The 22,099-nt window shown below is 36.5% G+C and overlaps 1 protein-coding gene across 5 annotated transcripts in view; it reads right to left on the bottom strand.

The window, feature by feature from the left end:
- Window positions 1-1,110: 1,110 nt before the first annotated feature.
- POLR3G (RNA polymerase III subunit G) overlaps window positions 1,111-22,099 on the bottom strand; it is a 40,434-nt gene continuing 19,445 nt past the window's right edge. For 3 of the 5 annotated variants that reach the window (XM_014797298.2, XM_087430065.1, XM_087430063.1), the window contains 4 exons: window positions 21,642-21,692; window positions 13,351-13,433; window positions 9,328-9,474; window positions 1,111-3,490 (listed from right to left, as the gene is read on the bottom strand). In XM_014797298.2, coding sequence (XP_014652784.1) covers window positions 3,404-3,490; window positions 9,328-9,474; window positions 13,351-13,433; window positions 21,642-21,692 — 368 coding nt within the window. In that variant the 3' untranslated portion in view covers window positions 1,111-3,403. The remainder of the gene's footprint in view (window positions 3,491-9,327; window positions 9,475-13,350; window positions 13,434-21,641; window positions 21,693-22,099) is intronic. The other 2 variants (XM_087430066.1, XM_087430064.1) reach the window with 1 other exon arrangement.

A 22,099-nucleotide genomic window follows, 5' to 3' on the forward strand; every position in this document is an offset into this window, starting at 1 on the left:
TGCTGCTGGCGGCCCCGGTTCGGATGCCGGGCGCGCACCGACGCACCGCTTCTCCGGCCATGCTGAGGCCGCGTCCCACATACAGCAACTAGAAGGATGTGCAGCTATGACATACAACTATCTACTGGGGCTTTGGGGGGAAAATAAATAAATAAAATCTTAAAAAAAAAAAAAAAAAAAGCATCTTGGTCTTTAAAATTCTATTTATAGTTTTTTCTTAATAAAAAGGAAGTTTGCACTAACTCCAGAGCCTTTAACTTTATTAAGGCAAAGCCATTGACACTGTACATTTTAAGGTGGTAGCGAAGGAAAGGTTAACAATATCCTCTGAATTTCTTAGGATTCTCTGGGATCCAGATCTCTTAGTTTATTATCACAACTTTAATCACCTTGAGTTTTCTTTTGTTGGTTTGTTCAAGAATATCTGATACTGGCATCCCTGCTGTAGAGGAGGAAGACAATTCTTCTACCCTCTAGGTCCTTCTGGCTGGCCTAAGAATTATATTGACATGAGAATAACAGGAGAAAATCAAAGTTTAATAACATGTTTATTAAACATGTTATTTCCTGGGAGAAACCCAGGAACGCTGAGTAACTCACCAGAATGGCTGAGGTCGCCACCTTAAATACCATCTTCGGCTAAAGACAAAGGAGGATGTTGGGGGTATCGGGAGTCAGTTATGGGAGATTGCCAGAAAAAGCGCAGTAAACATGAGTAAGGTTATTATGCAGATTTAAGTCCTTGCCTTTTGCATTGATTGATAAGAGTTTCTAGAGATAATGTCATCCCCCTTCTTGCTGGTACAGAGAGGGAGACACCTTTGCAAATGGAGATTTCCCTTACAAATGTAAATGTCTCTTACAAAGGGTAACTTCTTGGTTTCAGAGCGTCTCCCCTGTCTGCAGTTTGTTAAAAGTAACTATAGCAAAATAATCCTCATGCGGAAGAGACACATCTTGAGGTGGCCAATTCTGCTCCCCTATGCTGCTCAAATACATAGTTATTTTATTAGGTAAAATCAGTATTAACAAATTTGTTTTCTCTATCAAATATATTTAAGTAGGTTCAAAGTAAAACATCTTAATATAAAACAAAGGACACAATTTTGTTTTGTAAGAATTTAATGTGTAAACAAATACAGAAAAATAAGCATTATAGCAACAAAACAGTTTTTTGCCCATTATATAGCAATTTTAAATACACTTCACCAACAAGTACTTCTTTAAATATAAGAGGGTATCTCTGCATTAAAGTTTACCATCCTATGGAATAATTTCACAGTCTCTCGAGATTTTAAGCCAGGAAAACAAGATTCATGCTGGGAAAGCAGCCTGCAAATACTTCCTGCCTGTTTTAGTCTACTTTAAACTTGTAAAAAGATCCTCCAAAGGGGGAAGACAGCATGCTTAAGGGAGATGCCTGGGCGCTCCCAGAGCAAATCCTGCAGGACTAAATCTGTGGAGACAAACTGAAAGCTAGGAAAAGAAATACCTGTTATCTTAGGTGTATTTGCCTGATTCAAGCAGTTACCTGCAGATTTATAATAAAGCAAGTCAACAGAACCATAGAGAGAAAATTTCTATAAATTAAATGGTATTTGGCTACAGTACTAAGAAGGGAGAGAATAAAACACCTATGTTAATTACCACTCCTAAATGACTACTTGCCCATTACAACTGAAAACTTTATGTGAGGTTTCTAGTCTAAGTACAGTAGATTGCTGCAAAGTAGACTTGTTTCATTCATGTTTTCCATTTAGAATCTTTAAATTTTTTGATAAGCTCCTTTAAACAAGAAATAATTCACATATGATCAACATAGCACTGAACTAATAATGGTCCTCACATCTATCTTGAATTATCTGAGGAAGTATTACAATTGAAAGTGATCTTTTTCCTGAGAAATCTCGCCATGTTACAAAATGGCACAAGACAATATAAATTTTCCCCACCAGAATACAAGATGGGAAAATCATATTACAACATATTTCGTGAAGAAAACATGTTTGTTTCTCAAAACCGTGTTTCCAATCTCTCCAAGCCACAATTTTTTAGAGAGTGAGAACCAAATTTAAATTAAGTGATCATTTCTATAAGGTAAGAGGATGAATACATATGGTAAATTTTGGTTGATGTTTAAGCAATTTTTATAGGACATTGTTTATAAGTGGAGAAACTAAGGCACAGAAAACTTAACCAAGCTCAATTTCAAGGTTGAGTTTAACAGTAAAGGTAGAAATGTTGAACACAGTGCTTTGATTCTCCGAGGGTAATGGGTGATATCTTCCCAAAAGGGAAAAATAAATTTCTTTTAGGGGATAATGTTAATAAGTCATTTTTGAAATATATAATATGAATTTCCTTGAAAATCTTTGGCATTTTTGGAGGCTGAGGTTTTTAAGTATCCCCCCCAATATAAAAGGCAGGGGAGCTAGTTTTTAATCGAAACAAAAAAGATTAATCTTAATTTCAAAATGACCTGAGTTTTATTCCGCACTGTTATATAAATCAGTTGGCTAGCTATGAGTCCTGTAAAACGTAACAGAGGCCACTATAGCTTACAGATTTCACATGCATGCATTCTGCAATGAGATTTATATGATGAGAACTTACTCCACATTTTCGTAAAGTACAAAATTAAAATGTCTCAGTCTAATTTTTCATAAGCTCAACTATTGAAAGATATCAAACTTATTGCAGTGGGATGATTAAGTCATATATTGTATGGCATGAAGTTAGCCCCAAATTCAAGTATTTTTAATATTCATCCCAGGTCTTTGTACTGGCTGAGATGTGAGCTATGAAATTTAGATAGCTTAGATTGGCATTTTTCCCTATTTTGATCACAAAACTTCTAATCTCATAAAATATGCACTTGTAAGAGCTCAGATAGGTTTATGTAGTCACAATATAGTAGCACAGAACATACCATGTAAAAGTAAAAGATAAAATTATTTTCAAGTCTCTGTTTTTAAAGTGCTCCATGTGCAGTACTAAATCAACTTTCAGATTACAGAAATCCATTATGATGACTAGTAATAGTTTTACAAAAGATCAGCAGTTAAACAAGAATAATTTGTTCAAGTATGAATACATAGATTAAAAGATGCAAAAACTCTTTAGGCACATTCTAATCCAAATAATACAAAAAAAAAATCCAGTTGAATACATAAGAGGGATGACAGAGGTATTGAGAAGGAATGTCAGAGTGTCAGAGACTAACTGGTAAGTTAACTAGTACACAAACTCAAAGTGGTTCTGAATGTTTTGGTAACAAATATTTGTACAACAAAACAGGAACAAAAATAAAATACTCATTCTTTATCAGAAATAAAATAGAAAAAAAATCTGTCCAAATGTTCAGAAGCTGTAACATAGAAATATTTTTTGAGAAATTTCACAGCTAATAGGTTGCTTCATCCATGTTGTCATCACTGTCTGCGCCAAAATCATCTCCATCTTCAAAGTATGAATTAATGTAGTCATTTTCCTAAGTGAAATGGTACATTCCTCAGTAAACATTAAAACGAATGAGTAGTAACACTATTAAAGAATCTAATGTAGGCTGTCCCTTTAATCTAGGTTTATAAATATCAAATTTAGGTATTAAGAAAACACACCAGGCTTAAAAGAAATCTCTGCTATTTCATCTGCTTAAAGAACATATTAGCTCTCACTCACATCCACTTGTGCTGCTTTCTCCCTCAAGACCACCACCTCCTACTATTCTCAGGCACCAACTAGCTAAGAGAACATGAAGGGATGGCCATTACACCTTAGTAGAATGACACACTAAATCATTACACCTTAGTAGGATGATACTCGGTTTAGTCAGCTGAATCACTAAACACTCAGTTCAAAAAATGTAGAGACACTCAAGAAACAAAGCCGATTTCCATGAACATTCACTAGATTACGACACAACTGAGGTTTTCAGTCACAATGCATAAGTGAGCATAAGCTTAGTTAGGGATTTTTGCTTCCTATCAAAAAAAGGCCTCAAGACACCAAGTCAAACCCAGAGGATGCCATATTACATTCCATCCAGGGCCCTTCAGTTTCCTTTAGGTTAAGGGGGATTAAGCCTCTGGGAACATGCCAATTCTCATGGCTGAGGAAGACTATTATCCATGTAAATGACTCAAGATATCTCTGTGCTTTCTATCAACAATTCAAAAAGCCATTTTGGATACAGATAAAAGAAATTTAAGAGCGTTATTAACCAATTGCAGTGTATAGACTGTATTTGGATTCCGACTGGAACAAACAAAAAACTTTTTTCAAGACAATTCAAAAAATTTGAACACTGGCTGAATATTTGATGATATTAAGAAATATTTCACTGTTAGGTGTAATAATGATATTGTGATGTTGTTAATGAGCCCTTATTTTGAGTAAGTCTTGAAATATTTATGGATGAAATAATACAATGCCTAAGATTTGCTTTATAATAATCCAAGACAGATGGGGGATGGAAGTGGGGGGACAGGAGTGGACTGAGTGGATGAATGAATGGTTGAAAGACTGGCTATGAATTGATCACTATTAAAGCTGGGTGATAAGTCCATAGGTGTTTATTTTACTAGTCACCAGATTTTTGTACATGGTTGAAATGTGCCATAAAAAAATTAATCTCGGGGCCGGCCCAGTGGCGTACCGGTTAAGTTCATACATTCCACTTCAGCGGCCCAGTGTTCGCCAGTGTGGATCCTGGGCACGGACCTACTCACCGCTCATCAAGCCACACTGATGTGGCATCCCATATAGAAGAGCTACAACTCTACAACTATGATACACAACTACGTACCGGGGCTTTGGGGAGAAAAAAGAAAAAGAGAAAGATTGGCAACAGATATTTAGCACAGGGCCAATCTCCCTCAAAAAAAAAAAAATTAATCTCTACATCTCTACTGTCTACGGCAAAAATTATAATAGAGCAAGAAATAGAGACTATTCTCAAAAGAAAGTCTCCTGGGTATCAGCTTTTATAGTATCTGCATGATGGGATTCTATATATAATTTATATAAATAATGCAAGAAAGGTAACTTGTATCATTCAGATATATATTTCACTACTTTGCCTTCCCTAAACACTGCAAGTTGCTGCATCTAGCTAAGACCCGTACCATTTCCAGGAAGTTGGCCTGGTTTCTCTGGTGCCAAGAAATCCAACAATGTCTGGAAACCTGGCTGAAGCCTGGGGCCAGTGTACTGGGGAAGGGTGGCATGGTTGAGAGTTTAAGTGAGGCCACCTCGTAAATGAGATCTTGGCAAGCACACTGGTGTGGAAATACAAGCAAGCCAATTTGCACATAAAAGTAGAAATGAGTGAGGAAAAGATACTCTACTATTCCAAATGGAGCATATGCCGCTTGTGTTTTAGACATGAGCACCTCCAAACATGTTCAGTGATTTACATTAGGTAATTTTGTGATGTTAGTAATCTTGGTACAGATACCAAGTGAGAACTCGTTTAAACTAAGGGCTTAAATGGTTCTTGGCTTTCATTTGAGTCCTTGCTTTTTTCTTTTATTATGTCAAATTAATAAACAGGAGGCCAAAATGGGAGCTCTCCTGCCCTAGCAGATAGCAGAGCCCAACAGGAAGAAGAAAGACTTCCTCTTCTTGACCAGCAAGAAGCTCAGCCAATCAGAGACTGTCACAACTCAGCCAATGAAAAGCCACTACACACGGAATTATCAATTCCTCCAATAGACTCTGTTTACAGTAGCCCTCCCAACCTCCTCTTCCTGCTACAGAAGAGTTTCTCCTCTCTTGGCTGCTGGGGACTTGCATGTGGCTCACCATGGGTGCAGACCCCAAATTGCAATTCTTTGCTGATCCCGAATAAACCCATTTTTGCTGGAGAAACAACTGGCTGTTTAAGGTCAACAATTATGCTATTCAAGACTGAAGAAAGAAAAACGTTTGTATTTCCTCAATTTTACATATAGATGTTACACAGATAATTTGCTCCATTTTACTCTTCAAAATAAAATACTTGTCAAATCCTTAATACATCAGATAAACTAATTAGCACTAATTTTCATTCATTAATTAATTGCTAAAAAGAGCAAGAGGATAACTCTAAATCTAGAAAGGCGTTAATTGAGCTCTTCTTTCCTTCCGTTACCCACCCTCACATTCAGAACATATATCATTTCTCTGTTAAAATGGAAAAAAAATTTTTTTTAATGAAATGTGGTTATATAAACCCACTGGTGGTGTTTAGTACCCTGCTAAGGCCCAACACAGAATTCTGAAACTACTAGAATCCTGATGTTTGCTGTTCTTGTTAGAGGAGATCTTAATTTTAACACAGCTCAAGTCAAGCAGACTTTATAAACAGCATTCCAAAAGCCAGTCTTGTCTAGAAAACTTTACCACTACCCACTTGAAGCTAGTAGCATGCCACCACCCCCAAGGCCAGATGTGAGAACCAAAAATGTCTCTAGACATTACCAAATACCCCTTGCAGGGCAAAATCACCACCAGTTGAGAACCACTGGTCTATGCAACAAGCTTTCAAACACAATCCACCCTTGGCTCCGTCCAATCCCAGCAACTAAGCTTTCTAAAATACACAGAGGATCATACTACTCCACTGCTTAAAACCCTTCAATGGCTCCCCACAGCACTCAGAATAAAGTCCTATTTCTCGGCCTGGCATTCAAGACTCTTCATTCATCTCTTCTTCAGCTTCATCTCACCACACACCCCCACTTACACTCTCTAGTCTAGCCATACTGACTTACCTGGCCAATTATACTATTATGCCACACTCAATCACCTGCAAGCCTTCTCCATATCTGCAAGTTTCCTCCACTCCATTTCTCATCCTTATCTGACTAACTCTTCAGGTCTTAGAAGTGTATTATAATTCTCTCCTTTCTTGTGTGTCTGCCCACTAGACCAATAACCTTGAGGGCAGAACTGTATCTTATCTTGATATTCCCCTTGCCTAGTACATTCCAAGCATACACGTAGTGTGCAATTACTATAGGTTGAATGAAAAAGAACTGAGGAGTCATAAGTATATATAAGGTAACTAAAAGTTTGGATAAGGATGCAATCAATCATGGGGATTGTAGAAAGAAAAAGAAGTTCAAGGGAAGAACTCTGAAGAATACTGACATTTAAAGACTAGAAAGAAGAGAAGAACTCAAAAGAGACCATGAAAAGGCAGCATAAGTAGGAAAAAAACAAGAAGCGTTGTGTCACAAAAACCAAAGGAAGCAATCATGTTTGTCTGTGGCTTGGCACCCAGGCCAATGCCCGCATGTAGTAGATGCCTGTAATTGCCTTAAATTGTTGAATTTAAATAAAGGAAATAATATTTTAATAATGAAGTTGTAAGCAGTGTAAAATGTTGCTTGGCAACATTTGGCAAACTTGGTGGCAATAATTTCAATAGTATGTAGGTGGAACCCAGATTAAAAAGAGCTAAATAGGGGGAGGGGGAAGTGAGCAAGTGATGACAGCTGAAGAGCTTTCCAAGAGATAGAAGAAGGGTTGGAGGGGGAATGTGGGGAACATATTTTACAATGGGAGATGAACATGTTTTAATACATGAATGGAAGAGATGAGTAGAAAAAGAAGTTGAAAATGTGCAAAGGAAATGACATGAGGATTATGGTCCCCAAAAAGGGCAGGACAATTAGCCCCAAATAGGATGAAGGATATTTCTTCCATTGATAATAAAGAGAAGAAGGAGGCAGAGGACATGAAATTAGGGGAGTTTCCTCTTGATGGCTTCATTTTCTGTATGAAGGTGCTACTATCTGCTAAAAGTGAAAGAAATGGTAGTCAAGGAGAGGGATTAAGAAGAAAGAAGATGATGTAAAGTAATGGCTGTAGAGACCTGACTTGACCAGAGAAACACAGAAAAATGTGTTAGCCAGCAAAACGGGGCTAGTGCTTTTTTAGTGGCATGAGTTTCTGTGATTCCTCAGAAAAGCTCAATAGGCAGGTTTGGGGGGGAAAAGGGGGAGACAGTGGAATTGATCAAAGTTGGTTTGGTCTAGAGTGTGTGCTGGGAGGACAAGGGATAAGAGTAATGGCAAGAAAGAAGTTGAAGGGTGAGCAGGGGTCTAGGCTCCTTAGGGAAGGAAATTGAGACAGGGAACCAACAAAGTAGAAATAGAGGATCAAGGTCTGGCAGTCTCAATCATGTCAGCCTGCAGGAATAAACAAGTGAGTGATCTGGAGAGAAAGTTGGAGACAAATGTGATACGTTTAATTTTAAAATGTTTGGAGTTAAAATTTATCTGGAAGAATAAGCAAAGAATACTCAGGAAAATTCTCAAAAAGAAGAGTAACACGCCTAAAAATATTAACAAATAACCAGAAGCTTCTATTAATTGGAACAGCAGAGTGATGGTTCAGAAACAGATCAATGGAACAGAGTCCAGAAATACATCTAAGTAGATGTGGGAATCTAATAACTGATAAAGGAGAACTTCAAATGAATGAAGAAAGCAAATTATTCAATAAATGAGGTTAGCAGCAGGCTAGCCATTTGGAAACAGACAAAGATGGATCCATATTTCTCTCTTTACACCAATATAATTTCAAAAGAATCCATAATTCAATGCAAAATAATTAAAGCATATAATAAAAATTTCACAGTTGGAACAGTTTCAGGAGAAGATTCAGAGTGTGGTGTGCGAAGCTGAAACGGAGTGAAACAAAGGCCACTGGAATGGAGAAGAAACTCTCAGCCTAGAGTTACTGCATGAGGTGTCTACCAAGTCCCAAAGAGCCGTGAACAAAGCTACCCTGCTCAAATATATCTTCATTGACTCCAGCTTACTTTGAAATTCACCATGTTTCTAAAAGTTGGAAATCCCAAATCCAAAACACTGAGTCCTGACTCACTTAGATACTTGAGGCTGGATTAGAAACCTTCACTGATAGTCTCCACGTGCACTTCGGGATTTGAAACATGATGGTATTGCAGGGATTTCCCCCTCAGACCTACATGAGTAAGCCCTTAATTACCTTAATTGCTGTGACTTAAAAATTTATGTAGATAAATTTTAATTAACTAATCTCATCAATTTCCTTAATTTGTGGACTTTCACTTACAAAGTTGCCTATCAGGTTACTTTTACCTCCTCTGTTCAATTTGGCATCATTATGATTTCAATGATATAATAATTCTCTTGATACCAAGGAACTGATGCCAAGGATAATAATATACCCCTGGTTCCCATCAACTTGGTGTTTGTTTGTTTGTTCATTTTAATTATACACCATACACTTGATTCCTTATTAGATAATGCCTAAGCTCAGTAACATTGCTACCCTCCCCTAACAGACCATTACCTCTTCTTGCTCTTCTTCGTCGTATTCTTCTTGTTCTGCAGCATCATCTTCCTCCTCCTCCTCGCCTTCTTTACCTTTCTCTTTGCTTCCTTCTTTCTCTTCATTTTCCTCATCTGATTTTTCACCATCACCTCTCTTTTCCAATTCCTGGTATAAATGAGCTTCATTAATTTAAATGGAAACCACTAGACTTTGACCTCCCTGCTCAGCCTCAAGAGAACACAGTTACCTACCACCTCATTCTAATCCTCCCTTACCAATGCCTCCAGGCCACCACTAGGAAACTGAGCTAACTCCAGAAAGGAGGAACTCAACGTCCTGTCATCAGTACACTAGTATTTTCTTTGATATTGTCACTTCACAGTTGGGTCTCAGGTAATGCTCAGTATCAGCTCTAATGCACAATGCTTTATTTTTATGATTTCTATCCTACCTCCTTCTAAAATATTGAGTTGATTCAGTTATGGAGAAGAACTTTCAGTGTGTTATTTTGTTTTCCTTCTAACATAAAAGGAGAAAAGAGACTATAACGGTAACATTTCAAAGTGGCAATGTTTTAGTCCATAGGTGAAATAGTTTAAAACAATTAATATTGAGTCATCTCAAGGTGAATTATCCTACTTGCAGATTATCCATGGCCTTATCTCTTTTCTCCTTCATTATTTACTTTCTATTTCCAGGAATTTTTTCTTAATTTATCTGGTAGGTTGAGAAGAAAGATGAAAACTCAAACCACAATCAACATTAGCATTTATTAGCCACTGTTAAGCATTGGAGGCACAGGAGAGATGCAAAGTTAGAACAGCTTTGATTGCTTGATGGGTCCACTTATCTACCCTGTTAAAACTGCCATGCTACCGTCTCAAAACACACAAATTTAACTTTAAAATTACATCTTTATATTTCTATTATGACTACCAATTTTTTCCATTTGATAAAAAGTGACCTGTTTTCATTACTATCACTATTCATTCACTAAATTGTTCTATGCCTAATTTGCACAAGTGATAGAATTTCACAAGTTTTCTAGGAAGTGACTAAAGCATTAATTTCACATATTAATACTCATAATTAAGGCATAAGATCACTTTAGCTAAGATGTGATTGATTATTCTTAAACAGTAATCAGAACACTAATTCATAAATCTGCAAATACTCCATCCTATTATAAGATATTTACTTTGTAGATTATACACAGAGAGAAAACACATTTTGTATTTGAAGACTCCAACTTAGCTATTCCTTTATTGGTTCTTAAATATTTATTTTTTAAAATCCCTTTAATTACATTCAAATTTGAATTTAAGGACATCAAAGGCAATAGAAAGACTACATTCAAACTCCACCTTTCCTGTCACCTCATCCCACTCAGGCAGAACAAGTAAGACCAAGGCAATAGACGTAAGATCATTTATCTTCATACTGTCCCATGATGCCTTATATGAGTTATTACCACAATATAATATGTGCAATTTTTCCAACTGGCAATCCCTTTGGAAAACTGCAAGCAAACAAAATAGTGTTTATAGATCTTTTGAAGTGTCTGTAAATACACACACACACACACACACACACACACACACACATAATGATGTTATGTTAACATTAACTAATATATGGAATTTTTTCTTTTCTATTTTAATCAAACCACAGAAAAAAAGGCCAAAACCCATAAGTTTGTGTAGTTAAAAGGGAATTGTAATGTTATATTTATTTAACTCTGTGCAAGGTACACACTATATCTGAAAAATCATGCTATTAGTTATTATTTCATAATCAGCAATAGAATTATTTAAACCAGTTTATAAAAATATTTTTAAAATACAGAATTCATTCAGTGCTACGTGGGGATTAGGAAGTCTTCATTTCCACTACTGCCACCTCAAACATCTTTATTTTAATAAGCCCAACTCTATTTCTACCACATAGACCTAAATCAAACCCATAAAATACCTAAATTGGTTAACAAAGAGCAGATTTATGCAATTTAAAAAAATGACCTCAGAGCCACGTTAAGCTACCGGTTTGGTTCCTCTACCAAGTAGCCTCCATTTTCTCTTCTGTGAGATTTAACTATTTACCCCTATTACTTTACAGACTTGTTTTAAGAATAATGTGAATAATATAATGTGAAAACAGTTTGAAAGCAGGTAATTTACAGACAGGGAACAGTTCTAGCTTAAATACTATACGGCCACCTTATAGAAAGAGCCTCCCATATGTTATGCAGAAATAAGCAGCTAAATACTAGTTTACTGCTGTCTGACTATTCACACATTAATCATGAGATCTGACTGTATGTCACTCTCTCTCCATCCACAGAAGTTTTATTATAATCAAACTGCTTTTGTGAAGAAATGAACAATAACAGAGTCATCTGGAAGCTAAGTTTGCTCTATTACAACTGCTAACTCATTAGGATTTCTAGATTTAAAACTCCAGTTTTAACAGCGTGTATACTGAAAAGGTGTTTAAATGTAGGGAATAAGGAAACACAACTTGTTCTGATGAGAAACGACATCCAGAGGTCCAGATCAATCTTCCTTATAGCACATGTCATCTTAGCAACTTCTTGCCAGGAAGCTCTAAGAACAGTCAGCATCTGTGTTCAATCAATACAAGCTGGCTAGTTCTACAACCCCATCCATCACGCCACCAAGTTAAACCAGACAGTTATTGCTATTCCTTCAACAATCCTTCTGGCTTTATTTTCAGACATGTTATCTCCAGCTCAAGTACTGATCAAAAAATAAAATAACAAAAATATGAGTTTCTGTTACCAAGTAGCTGTGCCAACTTGGCTAGGCAAGGAAAGTTTTAACGCCTGGACTTCCTCATCTGTACGTAAGGAATAATAATACCAATCTCTGTTGTTATGAAGTCGCAAGGACATAATGTATTTAACTGGCTCATCAAAGAGCCTGGTACATAGTAAGTTCTCAATAATTGCTTGCTGCTATCATCATCATCATCATCATCATCATCATCATCATCATCCCCATCAATGCAAGGTGATACATGGATTGATAGTGGGAATAAATTGGTATAACCTCCATGGAGAGTGATCTGTCCATATTTATCCATATTATACAATACACATAAGAACTGACCCAACAAACCCACTTCTAGCAATCTACCCTACATATGTGAAATGACATACTTAACATGAACTCACTGCAGCATTGTTTATTAAGTGAAACACTAGATGAAACATAATGTCCACCAATAGAGTATTGATTAAATAAATTATAGTTCATTCTTACATTACAGCCAAAAAAAAGAATGAGGCAACTCTATACAGACTGACATGGACCATCTCCAAGATATTTTAAGTGATAAAATGAAAATGTAAAAAAGTATAATATGCTACCTTTCGTCATTAAAAAGAAAAAGAAAAAATCTGTATTTGCTAGACATAAAATATTTCTGGAAGGATACATAATAAACTGGTAAAACTGACTGTCTACAGGAGGAGAGCTGGATGGCTAGGAACAGGGATGGGAGGGCAAAATTTCACTTTATTAACCTTTTGAATTTTACTTTTTATTTTTGAAATATTAAAAAAATGAAGATATAAAAATAAGTTCCATAAGATATGGTTTTCCCTCAATAGAATCTTCTACACTTAACATGAGATAGCAAAAAAGCATTAGAAAGTACATATACAACAATAGGAGAAAACAAAATGAGAGGTTTTTAAGAGAAATACATTTTAGGTATTCTTACATGTTTCCTTCCCATGCATAATTCAAACTCAAGAGGAAAACAGGGAGACAGTGGAAAAGGAAGCAGGTGATAGAAGGTGAGGGAAGTTGACAGGTGAGTGGCAGAGAAAGACAGGATGGAGTCCCCATAACTCCCAACCAACAACATTCACACCTTTCCAGTAACCCTGTGTGCTGGGCTGGGTTCTGCCAAACCCACATGTTATTAAAAAGTGAGAGAAGGTGGAAAGGGTGAAGAAGGCAAAAGGAGGTAAGACATTTTTTCAATTTGATCTTCGAGTAAAGAAGAAAACCTTACCTCGATTTTTTTCAATACATCTGCAGTATTAGTGAGTGAAGTGCCTTTGCCTGCCTCTTTTGCCTTTTTGGATTTGGGGCCTGCTGAAGGAAAACTACTGTGAATACATTTTTCTATAAGAGCAACTGTGTATTATATTTCTCTGCCTTTTAATGTGCTGTATAGCATAGTGCTATGTCATACCAGGCAGTCACATCATTTGCAGACTGAATTAATTTTCTTAAAGAATAAACAAATCAGCACACCTCACCAATTTTCCATGATGAGGAGTAAATGATAATCACTTAACAGGATATTTTCTAAGGCTGCAGCCAGATTAATTAATGTCATTAGGGCTAAAGCTGAAAGAATGTGTAGAAGCACTAGGGGACCAGCGGAAAGGCTCTCACGAATGCAGCATCTGCACTGCTTCCTGTTCACTGATCAGGAATTTTAACCAGGGCAATTTTACCAGGTTTGGAAAATAAAAAACAAGTGCGGAATAAATATGCATTTGCCAATGGTTAAAGAGATGAGAAAGAGGTTATATTCAGCACAACATAGCACTACCTTTGGAATGAAGATTAAAATGGTAAAACGGAACACACTCATCATATGAATCTGAAATCTCAAAGCAATATAAATAAAATGTTTTAATGGCTTTGGGATACACAATTTTTAAGCCATATCAAAAATATTGTATTTTGAGGCTATTCTGAAACTGCAGGTAATAGAGAATTATTTCACGTATAGATCCTGTCAGTCAGTTACCAAAACATTGTGATATACTATAAAGTTGTCCCATTGTGATCAAAAAGTGTTATGGTTCTTTCCCCAAATCAAACTAAATACCTAGAAATTACTTGGTAATAGAGGAAAATATGGCTCAGAAAGATGTAATTTTGTTAAAGATTAACATTTAACCTACAGAAGAAGAAATTTTTAGATTGTGGTGGATGACCCATAACTGATGGAATTACAATTTACTGTGTTATACCAAACTGCCCCTCAGGGAGTCACTGAGTTCAGAACTCCCAAACATATTTATTAGTGAGGTTTTACTCAAACAAAAGTAATAGTTAGATTTAATGACGGGTAACTTTCTCTGGCCCCCTTGAGGGTAAAGACTGTTTAATCTGAACTACAACACATAAAATATAGTATCATATATGAACAAGATCTCAATATATATTATAATATTGATGTCAGAAAACATTAGCTAAGAATCTAATTTACTCACATGATGAAGTATTTTCCTCTAAGGAGCTTTTATCAAATTATTTAAATTTCATAACATATAAGTCTGTTAAATGGATATTATCAAACATGGTCAGATAAATAAACTTATTAAAAATTACTAATCTCCTAACCAAGAAAGTCAGTCGCATATTCAAGTCCACTCAGTATTTTTTGCTATGTATTATTGTGTGGTTTTATACAATGCCTAATCTTTATAAGTATAATTGAGGGAGAAGTATCAAATTAACAAAATTTGTTAAAAGATTGTTTTAACCCCAAAACAGTAACATGAATTTTTTTTTCCATCTTAGCCAAATATATGCATATATTTGAATTTTTTTCTTTCTTTCAATACCCGCCAGTAGCTGGTTCTTTGAGAAACAAACTTTTTCAGCCTTTGGCTCTGTTGATATTGTTTACTTTCATGTAAATCAGTGGAGGCCATTTTAACAAAAGAGAGAGTTACAGACTTATCAGGAATAAAACACAAAAATTACACAATATGCAAGAAAAAATATTAGAGCAGAATGGAAAAAGAAAGATTTGTTGTTGTTTGGTTTTTTAACCAATGGAAATCCAGGTGCAGTGGAAGCCTTTACTAAGGATCAACGTGTATATGAGATTCCAGGGATGAGCCATCAACAGGATGTGTTTGAAAAAATTAATTCTTCCAAATCATTCTTTTCAGCTCTTTAAAGTCAGCTACAAATTTGTGATCCACTAAAACATGACCAATATCATTCATACACGTTATTTTATTGTGAAAATAATATATTTGCCAAATAAAAGCCAAGAGTATAAAGGGGACAGCAGATAAACCATCATATCTCAACATATAATAATCTGTACAAAATCAATAAATATTCTTATAAATCGTAACTTTGAAATAAAACAAAAATACTTCCACTTTAAATACATATGCAAAACTTACCAAATTGTACATTTAAAATGCGTACATTTTATTGTATGTCAATTATATCTCAAAAAGCTGTTAAAAAGGGGAGAAGGATATCTTTCAGAAGACAGAAGCAGAGGGAATACTTCCTAACTCATTCTATGAGGCCAGCATTACCCTAATATCAAAACCAGACAAATATTACAAAAAGAAAACTAAAGCCTGATATTGCTCATGAATATAGATGCAAAAGTCCTCAACAAAATGTTCTCAAGTCCAATCCAACAATGTATAGAAAGAACTATACACCTCGACCAACTGGGATTTATCCTAGGTATGTAAGCCTGGTTCAACATCCCCAAATCAATTCATGTAATCCATCACACCAACATGCTAGAGGAAAAATCACATGATCATATCAATAGATGCAGAAAAAACATCTGACAAAATCAAACAGCCATTCATGATAAAAATTCTTAGTAAACTAGGAATAGAGGGGAACTTCTTCAACTTGATAAAGAATATCTACAAAAACCCCTATAGTTACATCATACTTAATGGCGAAAAACTCAACATCATACTTTTGTTTTTTGTTTGTTTCTTTGTTTTTTGTGAGGAAGATTAGCCCTGAGCTAACATCCATGCCAATCCTCCTGTTTTTTTGCTGAGGAAGGCTGGCCCTGGGCTAACATCCATGCCTGTCTTCCTCCACTTTATATGGGACGCTGCCACAGCATGGCCTGACAAGCGGTGCATTGGTGCATGCCCGGGATACAAACCCAGGCCACCATCATCGGAGCCTGCGCACTCAACTGCTACGCGACGGGGCAGGCCCCTCGACATCATACTTAATGGTGAAAAATCTGACACTTTCCCACTAAGATCAGGAACAAGGCAAGAAAGTCCCTTTCACCACTGCTTTTCAACATTGTACTGGAAGCCCTAGCAAATGAATAAGATAAGAAAAGGCTAGGGCCGGCCCCATGGTTTAGCCATTAAGTGCTCGCGCTCCGCTACTGGGGGTCCGGGTTCGGATCCCAGGCGCGCACTGATGCACCGCTTCTCCGGCCATGCTGAGGCCGCGTCCCACATACAGCAACTAGAAGGATGTGCAGCTATGACATACAACTATCTATTGAGGCTTTGGGGGAAAAAAAAATATATAAAAAAATAAATAAATAAAATAAAATAAAAAAGAAAAGGCTATAAAAGGTATTCAGGGCTGGCCCAGTGGCGTAGTGGTTAAGTTCAGGCGCTCTGCTTCGGCGGCCTGGGGTTTGCAGTTTGGATCCTGGGCGCGGACCTAGGCACCGCCTATCAAGCCATGCTGTGGCAGGCGTCCAGCATATAAAGTAGAGGAAAATGGGCACGGATGTTAGACCAGGGCCAATCTTCCTCAGCAAAAAGAGGAGGATTGGCAATGGATCTTAGCTCAGGGCTAATCTTCCTCACCAAAAAAAAAAAAAAGAAAGGCATACAGATAGGGATGGAAGAAATAAAACTGTCTTTGTTCATAGATGACATGATCATCTGTATAGAAAATCTGAAAGAATCCGCCAAAAAAACTCCTGGAACTAATAAGCAATTACAGAAAGGCTGCAGGATGCAAGGTTAATACACAAAAGTCAAGAGCTTTCCTATATACCAACAATGAACAAGTGGAATTTGAAATTAAAAACACAATACCATTTACATTAGCACTCCCAAAATGAAATACTTAGACACAAATCTAATAAAATATGTGCACGATCTATATGAGGAAAACTACAAAACTCTGATGAACGAAATCCAAGAACTAAATAAATGGAAAGATATTCCATGTTCATGGATAGGAAGACTCAATATTGTCAAAATATCAGTTCTTCCTAACTTGATCTATAGATTCAATGCAATCTCAATCAAAATCCTAGAAAGTTATTTTGCAGATATTGACAAACTGATTCTTATGTGTATATCCAGAGGCAAAAGACCCAGAACAGCCAACACAATATTGAAAGAAAGAACACAGTTGGAGGACTGACATTACCCAACTTTAAAACATACTATAAAGCTATAGTAATCAAGACAGTGTGGTATAGGTGAAAGAATAAACACATAGATCAATGGAATAGAACAGAACTGAGAAATAGACCCATAAAAATACAGAAAAAGGAGCAGAGGCAATACAATGAAGAAAAGATAGTCTTTTCAACAAATGGTGCTGGAACAACTGGATTTTCATATACAAAAAAATGGATCTAGACAGACCCTACACCCATCACAAAATATAACTCAAAATGGATCACAGACCTAAATGTAAAACACAAAACTATAAAACTCCTAAAAGATAACATAGGAGAAAATCTAGATGACCTTGAGTTTGGTGATGACTTTTTGGATGCAACACCAAAGGCACAATCCATGAAAGAAAGAATTGATAAGCCGGGCTTCATTAAAAGTAAAAATATCTGTTCTGTGAAAGACAGTGTCAAGAGAAGGAGAAAACAAGACACAGACTGGGAGAAAATATTTGCAAAAAATATACCTGTTAAAGGAGTGTGTGAAATAATAGAAAAAATACATAATGGTCTCTGCTCCTGGTTCTTGGCACAGAACTCTTAAAACTTTTGTGATTTCCTACATGATAAAGGCACTAGGAGCACCCTTTGTTCTAATATTTTGTCTTTGACCCTTTGACAGAGCTCCTAAATCCCTTGGAATTTACCGGGTGACAGAAGTATCTTTTATTCTAAGGAGGAGACTTTTGGTGTGCTACTGGATAGCTTCAGGATGAGGGCTGGTCACCAGGTAGATCAAGCCATGATCAGAAGTCTGGAACTTTCAGCCCCATCTCCCATCCCCCGGGAAAGGGGAGAGGCGCTGGAAACTGAGTTAATGATTGATCATGCCTATGCGATGAAGCCTCCATAAAAATTCTAAAAGTACGGGGTTCGGTGAGTTTTCAGGTTGGTGAATACATCCACATACTGGGAAGGTGGCATATCCCCACGCCACGGAGACAGAAGTTCCTGTGCTGGGGACTCTTCCAGACTTTGCCCTATGTATCTCTGTATATGACTGTTCATCTGCATCCTTTATTATATCCTTTGTTATATAATAAATTGGTAAACATAAGTAAGTGTTTCCTTGAGTTCTAGCTAACTGTTCTAGCAACAAATCCAAGGCGGGGTGGGGTTGGGGTGGGTGGGTCACGGGAACCTCCAATCTGTAGCCAAGTCAGACAGAAGTTTGTTGGAGACCTACTACTTGTGACTGACATCTGAAGTGGGGAGCAGTCTCATGGGACTGAGCCCTTAACCTGTGGGGTCTGTGCTAACTCCGGTTAATGTTAGAACTGAATTGAATTGTAAGACACCCAGCTGGTGCTGGAGAGAACTGCTTGGTGTGGGAAAAAAATACTCCACACATCTGGTGTCAGAAGCGTTGTGAATGCGGTAGTAGTATGAAAGTAAAGGAGAAACACACAGGAGTGTTTTCCATACAGACTATTATCCAAAATATACAAACTCTTACAACTCAATAATAAAAACAAAAAAAAATCCAATTAAAAATGGGCCAAAGACCTTAACAGACATTTTGTCAAACAAGATATACAAATGGCATGTGAGCATATAAAAACATGCTCCACATCATACGTCATCAGGGAAATGCAAATTAAAACAATAATGAGATACCACTACACACCTATTCTATGGCCAGAACACTGACAACACCAAATGCTGACAAGGATATGGAGCAACAGGAACTCTCATACATTGCTGACGGGGATGCAAAATGCTACAGCCACTTTGGAAGACAGTTTGGTGGTTTCTTACAAAACTAAACATACTCTTACCATATAATCCAGTAATCATGCTTCTTGGTATTTACTCAAAGGAGTTGGAAACTTATGTCCACACAAAAACAGATGATTACAGCAGCTTTATTCATAATTGCCAAAACTTGGAAGCAATCAAGATGTCCTTCAGTAGGTGAATAGATGAACTGTGGTACATCTAGACAACGGAATATTACTCAATGCTAAAAAGAAATGAGCTATCAAGCCATGAAAAGTCATGAAGGAAACTTAAATGCATATTACTAAGTGAAAGAAGCCAATCTGAAAAGGTTACATCCTGTATGATTCCAACTATATGACATTCTGGAAAAGGCAAAACTATGGAGTTGTAAAAAAAAATCAGTGGTTGCCAGGGGTTAGGAGGAGGAAAGGATGAATAGGCACAGCACAGAGGATTTTTAGGGCAGTGAAAGTACTCTAAATGATACTATAATGGTGAATACATGTCATTATACATTTGTCAAAACCCACACAATGTACAACATAAACAGTGAGCCCTAAGGTGAACTTTGGACTCTGTGTAATAATGATGTGTCAATGTAGGTTCATTGATTGTAACCAAGGTACCACGCTGGTGGGGGATGTTGATAAAGGGGGAGGTTATGCATGTGGGGGGGGGCAGGGAATGTATAAGAAATCTCTGTACTTTCTGCTTAATTTTGCTGTGAACCTAAAACTGCTCTAAAAAAATAAAATTAACAAACAAAAAACAAGGCCTGAAAAAAACAAGAGAGAGGTAGGGCGAAACCTCTTCTCTTAGTTGCTAACTCCATTGTTCTTAATCTTTCTGGCTACTTCCTTTTTCTCTCTTCATTCTTTGTAGCAAAATTCTCCAAAGACTCATCTATGCTAGCTGTCTCCATTTCCTAAACTCCCATTTACTGTTTAACCCACTCAATCCGGATTCCCCCTCTACGAATCTTGTAAAAAGCTCTCACTGACATCAACAATGATCGCCATGTCAAAAATTAGTTTACATTTTCCAGTTTAGCTTGCTTGACCTCTCAGCAGCATTGTTTAATATCCTTTCACATTGTTGACCACTTTCTAAAATACTCTTCACTTCTGTACATTCTTGCATCTGTAACTCCACTCTCTTCTGGTTCTCCTCTTTTCCCTTCCCATCTCCTTTCTTTGCTGATTCAATTTCCTCCACCAGCCCATTAAATTTGGGCATTCCTCCAAGCTCAGGCTTAGGCTCTTATTTCTTTTAATTCTCTAATTTCAACCCAAACAATCTCATCCTTTCTCACAATCTCAATTATAACACCTATGCTGATGACTACTATCTCCATTCTGAGCTCCATCCCTCTGTATCCAACAGCATGTTCAACATTTCTATTTGTATATCTCAAAGGAAACTTAAATTCCATCTTTCAACTGAACCCATGATTTTTCCCTCACAAACCCGGTCTTTCTCCAACATCCCTCCTCCAACCTCATATTAGTAAACTCCTACTTATCCTTCAATCTGGACTGTAATTCCATTTTCCTCAAAGAACCCTTCCCTGACTTCCCAATGAGGACAGTGTGTTTTTGTTTAATGTTTTTACTCCATTTGACTGTAAACTCTATGAAGTCAAGGATTATTCCCACTTTGCTCACTGTTTTTTTCTTCTGAGCACAGTGTCTGGCAACAGTAGAAGCCTAGCAACTATTTGCTCAGTGGAATTACAAAAGAACAATACATGCGCCGGCCCCATGGCTTAGCAGTTAAGTGCGCGCGCTCTGCTGCTGGCGGCCTGGGTTCGGATCCCGGGTGCGCACCAACACACCGCTTCTCCCGCCATGCTGAGGCCACGTCCCACATCCGGCAACTAGAAGGATGTGCAACTATGACATACAACTATCTACTAGGGCTTTGGGGGAAAAAAATAACTAAATAAAATTTTTAAAAACAAAACAAAACAAAAAAAACCAAAAGAACAACACAATAGAAACTTTCACTTTGGTATTTTATGTATAATATATAGTTCTATTCTACCAGTTCCCAAATTTTACTAGCTCCAGATGTTTACCAAATCTGAATGTTTTAGTTAAAAACTTAAAATATAGCCAGTATAACCAGTAAAAAAATTTTAATATGCAAATGAAAATGTCTACATAGTTGAAAAGTCTTTTCTAGCACATCAAAATTCCATAAATAAAGAAAAACAACTAAACAAACAAAAACAAAGTCAATTAAAACAAAGTTTTAACAAAATAATCAAAATGCCAAACATATTTTAAGAAAAAGTATTCAGAACATTGAGTGTAACTTCAGGTTGACAATTCCATATTAGATAGAATTTAAGCAATAACCTTTTCTTATCTGGATTACTATTATGTTAGTCAATGTACCTTTTTTGCATTTTTTCGTTGGCATCATCTCTCTTGGGAGTCTTCTCCAATCTGGGTGCACAAAAGAAGAAATATAAAAATTGCAGTTTCCTCTAGGAATCAGTGGCACTGGACATAACTATTTAAAGAACACGACAGTTGCTAATGCAATAAAAATAAAATTTCTTAGTATCTGACTGTATAGATTTAGCCTGGGAATCAAAATATAACAGTGATATATTTTCTCCTATGAGTAAAAAAAGTTCATTAAAATAGCTTTGAAACAGTGCTATAAAATTTTTACAACACTCTTTGAACAGCTATATAGTATTTATATAATAAATTTTAAATACAGAAATTTTTATAACAAGAATAATGATGTAGAAAATATTTATGGAAATGAAAAGTTATTCATAAATACTATTAAATAAAAAAAGTTTCTAAAACAATATATATAGAATTCAATTAAAAAAATAAAC

This window comes from Ceratotherium simum, chromosome 4 (genome assembly GCF_057802395.1).
Source record: "Ceratotherium simum simum isolate JZ-2026a chromosome 4, ASM5780239v1, whole genome shotgun sequence".
Taxonomy (NCBI): domain Eukaryota; kingdom Metazoa; phylum Chordata; class Mammalia; order Perissodactyla; family Rhinocerotidae; genus Ceratotherium; species Ceratotherium simum.